The sequence below is a fragment of the Erythranthe guttata genome, chromosome 8 (genome assembly GCF_056151865.1).
Source record: "Erythranthe guttata isolate IM_541 chromosome 8, IM_541, whole genome shotgun sequence".
Taxonomy (NCBI): domain Eukaryota; kingdom Viridiplantae; phylum Streptophyta; class Magnoliopsida; order Lamiales; family Phrymaceae; genus Erythranthe; species Erythranthe guttata.
This window is the reverse complement of record NC_142540.1, coordinates 24,767,501-24,776,152: the sequence shown is the minus strand read 5'-3', so window position 1 is coordinate 24,776,152 and position 8,652 is coordinate 24,767,501. Positions and strand designations below refer to the sequence as shown.

Genomic DNA, 8,652 nt, shown 5'->3' with positions numbered 1-8,652 from the left:
GATTTGAATTTCTTCCCTTTTTTCGCTCTTGACATCGATAGCTTGGCACGTCTCGAACTTTTGATTTCGAGGATCTTCCGTATTCGATGGCAATGCTCCCGGCGGGCGGTTCTCTTGCTTCAAAGCTAATTGAGCGAGTTGATTCTCCAAATTTCGCAACGAGGCTTGGGTAGCGGTCATGAATTGGGCCAATATCTCATCCGTGTTTGATTTTTGGGCCGGTGGATTGTTGCCTTGATAGCTTTGTTGAGGAGGGGCTTGATTTTGGAATTGACCTTGAGGTCTTTGATATCCTTGGCCTTGTTGATTTCCTCCATATTGCCCTTGTGATCTCCACCCTTGATTTTGGAATTGGCGAGGCGCATTGTTGACGTAGTTGAGCGACTCCACATCTTGTTGGCATTGGAGCGTGTAGTGATTTCCACTGCAAATTTCACAACATGGAGATTCAATTGCTTTGACTTGTTGTGGTGGACTTGCTTTGATGTGCTGCAGAAGGAGTTGATTTTGTTGAGCAATTTGGGTCACTTGAGCTTGAAGGGCCGTAATTGCATCTAACTCCAACACTCCGGGAACTTTCTTGGCTCCACTAACCGTCCTCTCGCTTGACTTGGCAAACCGATTTTGAGCAATTTGATCCAACATGATGAAAGCATCCGGTATCGATTGACTCATAAAATTTCCCCCGGTGGATGCATCTAAGACCGTTCGCGCATTCTCGTTAATCCCTTGGTAGAAGATGTGGATTTGCCGCCATTGTTCGACTCCATGTGTTGGACATTGCCGCAAAAGAGTTTTAAATCTCTCCCATGCCTCGTATAATTGCTCGCCTTGCTCTTGGACAAAATTGTGAATTTCTCGCCGGATTCTCTCGTCCTTCTCGGGTGAGCTATAGACTTTCATGAAAAGGTTGAGGAGTTGAGGCCACGACGAGATAGAGTGGGGGGCTTGGGACATCAACCACTGGCGAGCTCTTCCTTGTAGGGAGTGCTTGAAGAGAATTAATTGAAGCGCCTCTTGGGAAACGCCGTTTTGACGGTGGGAGTTACAGGTATCTAGAAAATTGACAATGTGAAGATGGGGATCTTCACCTGCCAATCCACTAAATAACCCGTTATTTTGGAGCATCGTCAAGAGGCCTTGCTTGATCTCAAAATTGTGCGCCTCAATGGGTGGATATTGGAAGCTCGGGCGGAATCCGTCATGAGTCGGGATTATGTAGTCTTGAAGTGCCCGTGGCCTATCTGCTGGCTGTAATGGAAGTTGAAGGGGTGGGTCTTGGACTTGGTTTCCGTTGGCATTGAGTAAATTACCCTCTGCGCGTCTGCGTTCTTCGTCCTCCATTCTATTATTTTCGCGTTGAAGTCTCCTAGCGGCTCGAAAAGTGCGTTCGATTTCGGGATCAAACGGTTCTCTAGCAAGATCGAGTCTCCTAGGCATACACCGTACCTAAAACAAAAATAAAATAAAACAAAAATTAAATGGGTGAATCGTGAAAATTGTTCAAATCTAGAGCTAGAATAAAATAAATAATTAAAATATTCCCCGGCAACGGCGCCAAAAACTTGTTGGTCGAAAACCTACACGCAAGTGCACGTATCGTACAAGTAATATAGTGGACTAAAAGTCCGGATATCGAACCCACAGGGAATATTTAATTATCTAATCCTAGACGCTAAAATTCTACCAATTATTATCAAGCCCACCCTACACAGTCGAATTATGATTAATAAACTAAATTAAACTAAAGCAATTAAAAAGACAAAGCAAGAAAGCAATTTAAATACGAAGATTAATCAAAGTAAACAAGCCTAGGATTTTATTCTTCCCCCTATGTGATTATTACTCCCCCAATTCCTTCAATTATGCAAGCAATTAACCCGGATTATTAACCTGAGATGCTAAAATAATCATAACCCGCTTCCGCGTGTATTACGATTCTAATACTCTAGATTCAATTACTATATTCCTATGCAATTAATTCTAGAACACAGCATTAAGCACAAATCTCAATAATGGCTACCTAAGAGATTAACTATATTCCTATGTTAATACCACAAAGGCTCTTCTACCACAGTTCTAATTATTAACCCGATCTTCCGATTCATGCGATTAACAATAACATAAAAGCACATAAGGTGATCAAATTCATGCACTTAATAAAACAAGTAGAAGAAATAATCCGGAATTAAAACTTGCATAAAATCATAGAAAAGGGTTCATAAATCCCACATAGAGTTCCAAATAAAATCCTAGAAATAAGTAGTTTAGCTACTCATAATTAAATCAAAAACGCAAATAAAATAAATCATGGACGATAAATCTTTGCTTGGAGTCTTCGAATTCTTCGTTATTGCTTTGTTGCTCTTGAAATTGCGTAAAAAGATGGATCCCTAATTGTGTGCTTGGCTTGGTCTTATATAGGGTGAAGAACTTGGGGAAGAATACAGTTTCCTTGTACAATTAAGATTCCTTCACTGCGCCAACTCGCCCATCCGGACGGCCGTGTGAGATTTATGCTTAAAATCCGCACGGCCGCGCGGTCTATTCTCCAGAATTCTGCTTTTTTCACTTTTGGCCCATATTTTCTCCAAAATTGCAGTTTTGACCCCATACTTTTCCAATTCTTCAATTTGTACCTAAAATACAATAAATCAACTTTTTAAGCACCAATTATCGTTAAAACACACCAAAAGCTCAAATAAAAAGATACGATAAAGTATAAAAATATACACTTAACACAGATTTATTGTATTTTAGGTACAAATTGAAGAATTGGAAAAGTATGGGGTCAAAACTGCAATTTTGGCGAAAATATGGGTCAAAAGTGAAAATATCAAAATTCTGAAGAAACAAGGCTCGGACCCCCGTCCCTGTTTTAGTGCAAATTATGGGACCCCCGTCCCATACCCCGAAGTTGCGCAGTAAAGGGATTTTAATTGCACAAGGAAACTGCCTTCTTCCCCAAGTTCTTCACCCTATATAAGACCAATCCAAGCACACAATTAGGGATCTTTTTACGCAATTTCAAGAGCAACAAAGCAATAACGAAGACGAAGAATTCGAAGACTCTAAGCATAGATTTATCGTTTATGACTTATTTTATTTGCGTTTTTCCTTTAATCATGAGTAGCTAAATTTCTTATTTCTAGGATTTTATTTGGAACCCTATGTGGGATTTATGAACCCAATTCTATGATTTTATGCAAGTTTTAATTCCGGATTATTTCTTCTTCTTGTTTTATTAAGTTCATGAAACTGGCCACTTTATGCGCTTTTATGTTATTGTTAATCGCATGAATCGGAAGATCGGGTTAATAATTAGAACTGTGGTAGAAGAGCCTTTGTGGTATTAACATAGGAATATAGTTAATCTCTTAGGTAGCCATTATTGAGATTTGTGCTTAATGCTGTGTTCTAGAATTAATTGCATAGGAATATAGTAATTGAATCTAGAGTATTAGAATCGTAATACACGCGGAAGCGGGTTATGATTATTTTAGCATCTCAGGTTAATAATCCGGGTTAATTGCTTGCATAATTGAAGGAATTGGGGGAGTAATAATCACATAGGGGGAAGAATAAAATCCTAGGCTTGTCTACTTTGATTAATCCTCGTTTTAAATTGCTTTCTTGTTTTTGCTTGCTTTTCGATTGCTTTAGTTTAATTTAATTTATTAATCCTTATTCGACTGTGTAGGGTGGGCTTGATAATAATTGGTAGAATTTAGCGTCTAGGATTAGATAATTAAATATTCCCTGTGGGTTCGATATCCGGACTTAATTGTCCACTATATTACTTGTACGATACGTGCACTTGCGTGTAGGTTTTCGACCAACATTCAGAGGAAACACTGTGCAGTAAAACAAACAATCTTGTACGTCTTTTGGCAAGTTTTCGAAAATTGGAAAATATGCATCGCTGAATTTTTCATTTCCTTGAGTTATATCAGCACGACCTAGAATGTTGATGACATTGGGAAATGAGTTGGTTTCTTGTAAAAACCGAGCAACCAGCTCAATGTTGTGTGGAATTCCTCCACAGCTTACGACAGCTAATTGAGCATTCTGTTTGTTTTTTTCTTCAATTTCACCGTAAATACTACGGAACAGAATCAGTGAATCATCTTCTGACAATCTTTTTACTTCAATTATGACATCCACCTTCTGTGTAATGCTCGTGCTCTTAGTTGCAATGACAACTGTTCCATTCGGATGGTTGTCGTGCAACCCCACACTATCTAGATTAGTGTGTACGTGAATTTCATCAATTATCACCACATATCTCCGGCTATTGAGAAATATGGAAATCGCATCCATCTTATCCTTTGTGCTTAGACCATCGCAATCCTGCAGGTGTAATCGTTTCACAATTGCGTTTTGAATTTCTTCAACTCCATCCTTTCTCGAGACACTTACCCATATAACCAGGTCTAACTCCAAATCTACTGTGCCATCATCCTTTGGCATGGTAAGATGCTTCAACTGATTATTAAAACCTCGTAATAAACTAGTTTTGCCGACACCAGCAGGCCCCGTGACGACAATTTTCTTCACCCCTTGATCGGAGACGTGCCTCAGGATCTCTCTGATTTGAATAACATGATGAGCCGGATTAGGAGAGGGGTGTTGAAGTTCAACAACATTAACCATCCTGTAAGTCAGCTGTAATGTACTCCTGCTTAACAATTCGACCAACCTCGGAGTTCTTCTGGAGAGTCTAACGATGTCTTTACTGAAGCGCGCGATATTAAAGAATTCTTTTGAGAACCGGCTCAACTTCCTATCTTTTTCCTTGATCGCATTCATTATAGACAAGGAAACTCCATCGGTCATCGCAGGCATAGTAGAGGCAGAGTTCTGAGCTGATGCAGCATGGAGTGTAGCTGCTGATGGGAGCCGACAAACCTCCTGGTGCTTGAGGTACAATATCTGGAACTCTTTTTCTATTTGATCAGCCTCCTCTTCCAAAGTGATGAATCCACCAGTTTTTTTTAAATTTAATGCCGAAAGACTGATTTTCTGATCATGTTCGAACCTCTTTGAGTTAATAGTAACCAAATCTGTAAGTAACGAACTTAAGTTGAGGTTGAGTTCTCGGAATAGCGTATTCTTTGACTTCACATACACTAGTAAATCTTTCGAAGCTGTGTAAACAGAATCGATAACCGGAAGAGGGAATCCCATACCTGGAATAATAGCATATTTTTTATTAATATCTTGTATAGATTCTGCATTATGTCACAATTTAGAATTTGAATTGTCTTCTTTTTTCTTTCTAAAACATAATTATAAAACTAATTGAGGAAAAGCCATGACGAACATTTGAATAGGAGCTTAGTTTAGTTGCTAACCATGAATCAATTTCATCTCTCTTACAAACCTATAAAGTCCGATTTTTTTCGTCTCTAGGGGTGTAAATCGGATGGTTCATGTCGGAACTAGCCCTTTTAGATAAAGTCTGGTTCTTTTCGGAAGTGAAAAACTAGTTATGGTTCCGTTCCAAAAAAATCGGAAAAATCGAAAATCCGAATTTAAGGAAAGTGGAACGAAAAAACTTGTTCCAAAATTTAAAAATTTCGAATTGGATTCGCCGGAGTTCGGAAATTTCCAATTTTTGGTCACTTATAATATGGAATACTGAATATATATTAGTATTTTAAGTGTAAAATTCGGGAAAAAAAATCAGAATTTTTGGAATTATTATAGGAACTTAAATCGAATGGAAAATCGGAATATCATATACTATTCCAATTACGATCCAAATAAATTTGGAAAAATCGAAAGTCGAAATTTCGGAAGTTGGATTAAAAAATATTGTTCCAAAATCATTTTAGTTGCTTACTATGAACTAATTTCGTCTCTCTTACAAACCTATGAAGTCCTTACCCGTATTTAGGGGTGTAAGTCAGATGGATTGGATCGGAACTAGCACTTTCGAAAAAAAATCCGATTTTTTTCGGAAGTGAAAAACTAGTATCTCCGTTCGAAAAAAATCAAAAATCGAATTTTTTGAAATTGGAACGAAAAAACTTGTTCCAAAATCGGAAGAAAAACGGATTGGATTCGGCAGAATTCGGAAATTTCCAATTTTTGGTCACCAAAAATATGGAATTGGTATTTTAAATGTAATATTCTTGAAAAAAAAATCGGAATATTTTTTAGGTACTTAAATCGGATGGAAAATCGGAATATCATATAATATTCCACGATCCAAATAAATTTGGAAAAATCGAAAGTCGAATTTCGGAAGTCGGATTGAAAAATATTGTTCCAAAATCAGTTTAGTTGCTTACCATGAATCAATTTCATCAGTTACAAACCTATAAATTCCTTACTCGTATCTAGGGGTGTAAATCGGACTGATCGGATCTAGCCCTTAAAAAAAAAACCATTTTTTTTCGGATGTGAAAATCGAAAATCAAAATTTTGGGAAATTGGAACGAAAAAATTTGTTCCAAAATCAGAAAAATTCCGATTGGATTCGGCGGAATTCGGAAATTTCCAATATTTGGTCACCTAAGATAGTAAATGGAATACACAATAATATTGGTATTTTAAGTGTAATATTCAGGAAAAAAAACGGTATTATTTTTTCGGAACTCTAATCGGATGGAAAATCGAAATATCATATATATCCCAATTACGAACCAAATAAATTGGAAAAACCAAAAGTCGAAATTTCGCAAGTCGGAGTGAAAAATATTGTTTCAAAATCGGAAAATTTTAAGATGGAACCGGCGGAAATCGGAATATTTTAAGATCGATCCGGCGGAAATCAGAATATTTTAAGATCGATCGGACGGAAATCGGAAAATTTTAAGATCGATCCGACGGAAATCGTAAAATTTTAAGATCGATCCGACGGAAATCGGAAAATTTTAAGATCGATCCGACGGAAATCGGAAAATTTTAAGATCGATCCGACGGAAATCGGAAAATCGGAAAATTTTAAGATCGATCCGACGGAAATCGGAAATTCCGTATCAATAGAAAAAATATATAACAAGTACTGCAGAACTTGGCCTGCTTGTGCTTGTTGATTCCAATTGACAGTATTTTGCAAGAAGTCATAACTGACTTTTGTTAATAATAATACTAAAATAATAATAGCTTATTCACTATATATGTTCCATAACTAACTGGTAAACTCTGTATACTGTGATATGAGTATAGCTATTCTTCCCCAGCTATGCTAAATTATGAGATAAATTGATCGAAATTCTAATCTCAGTTGCGCTTGTTCTAGATCTAGATCTAAGGTATGTGAAAAAAATAAATAAAGAGGAAAATGTAAGAATACCTTCTACTTCACAAACTGATCATCATCTGTGCTTTCAAAAAATAATTCTCTTCCGTTCCTTGTGGTGGCAGAGTGGCTGAGGGGCTGAGAAATTTGGCAGCTGCTGTTGACGGAAAATTCACAAAATCATTTTCCGGTGAAAAATAAAAATTAAAATAAAAAATAAAGAGAAAAATGCAATTATACCTTCAGCTTCACAAACTCATTATTCTCTGTGCTTTCAAAAAATAATTCTCTTCCGTTCCTTGTGGTGGCAGAGGGGCGGTCTCCGGTGGCTGAGGGGCTGAGAAATTTGGCAGCTGCTGTTGACGGAAAATTCACAAAATCATTTTCCGGTGAAAAATAAAAATTAAAATAAAAAATAAAGAGGAAAATGCAATTATACCTTCAGCTTCACAAACTCATTATTCTCTGTGCTTTCTAAAAATAATTCTCTTCCGTTCCTTGTGGTGGCAGAGGGGCGGTCTCCGGTGGCTGAGGGGCTGAGAAATTTGGCAGCTGCTGTTGACGGAAAATTCACAAAATCATTTTCCGGTGAAAAATAAAAATTAAAATAAAAAATAAAGAGGAAAATGCAATTATACCTTCAGCTTCACAAACTCATTATTCTCTGTGCTTTCTAAAAATAATTCTCTTCCGTTCCTTGTGGTGGCAGAGGGGCGGTCTCCGGTGGCTGAGGGGCTGAGAAATTTGGCTGCTGCTGTTGTTGTAGGGTTTAGGGATTGGGTTTAAGGCTTGAAATTGGGGGAGAGGGAGCTGGGTTTACGTGAGTAGCCATTTTGGGGGGTGCAACGTTGTTTGCTTTTCTGGGTACATGTTGAAATAACCGCTTTTAGTTATTTTCTTTTTTCTTTTCTGAAAATTTATTTTCGCTAATTTTAAAATTAGATAAATAATTAGATAATTATATTGGGTTCATGTTCCATTTTCGGATGTTTCTTCTAGTTAATTATATAATTTTGCCCTAAAACGGTACACTAACCTAATATTAGTACTAATCATTCATTGTACGAGTTTTTTTTTTGTATCACTTCCAAAAGAAAAAAAAAATTCACACACCCTACCAAATTATATTTACCACATACACGTGTAATGGTTTGATATTTCTTAATTAATTATATCATCACTCTCTCTCTTCATATTAACTACTTGTAACTTGTTGCTAGATACTACCTCCTTTCCTAATTGACAATCATTTTTTAGTTGTAGAAGCATTAAGAATCTCAATAAATATTTAGTGATTGAATTTCTTTCTTTTTCCTTTTTAGACTAAAAAATAACCATTGTATCCTAATTAATAAGATAGAGAAATAAATTTATATTAAAAAAAAAAAGTGTTGGAGAGAGTT

The 8,652-nt window shown here is 36.8% G+C and overlaps 1 protein-coding gene across 2 annotated transcripts; it reads right to left on the bottom strand.

Moving 5' to 3' along the window:
- Positions 1-3,707: 3,707 nt before the first annotated feature.
- LOC105964960 (putative disease resistance protein At1g51480) lies at positions 3,708-8,011 on the bottom strand. 2 transcript variants are annotated; one of them, XM_088822512.1, is made up of 5 exons: positions 7,888-8,011; positions 7,689-7,804; positions 7,490-7,605; positions 7,304-7,406; positions 3,708-5,189 (listed from the first exon to the last, which is right to left on the bottom strand). In XM_088822512.1, the coding sequence occupies exon 5, from the start codon at positions 5,185-5,187 to the stop codon at positions 3,781-3,783; it is 1,407 nt and encodes a 468-aa protein (XP_088678638.1). In that variant the 5' UTR covers positions 5,188-5,189; positions 7,304-7,406; positions 7,490-7,605; positions 7,689-7,804; positions 7,888-8,011; the 3' UTR covers positions 3,708-3,780. The 2 variants fall into 2 exon arrangements, with proteins under 2 accessions (XP_088678638.1, XP_088678639.1); XM_088822513.1 differs by lacking the exons at positions 7,689-7,804; positions 7,888-8,011 and having other exon boundaries at positions 7,304-7,403; positions 7,490-7,611.
- Positions 8,012-8,652: the final 641 nt, after the last annotated feature.

Bases quoted from the DNA above. Each gene is read 5' to 3' on its own strand.
- LOC105964960 (XM_088822512.1), bottom strand. From the start codon at position 5,187: ATGGGATTCCCTCTTCCGGTTATCGATTCTGTTTACACAGCTTCGAAA.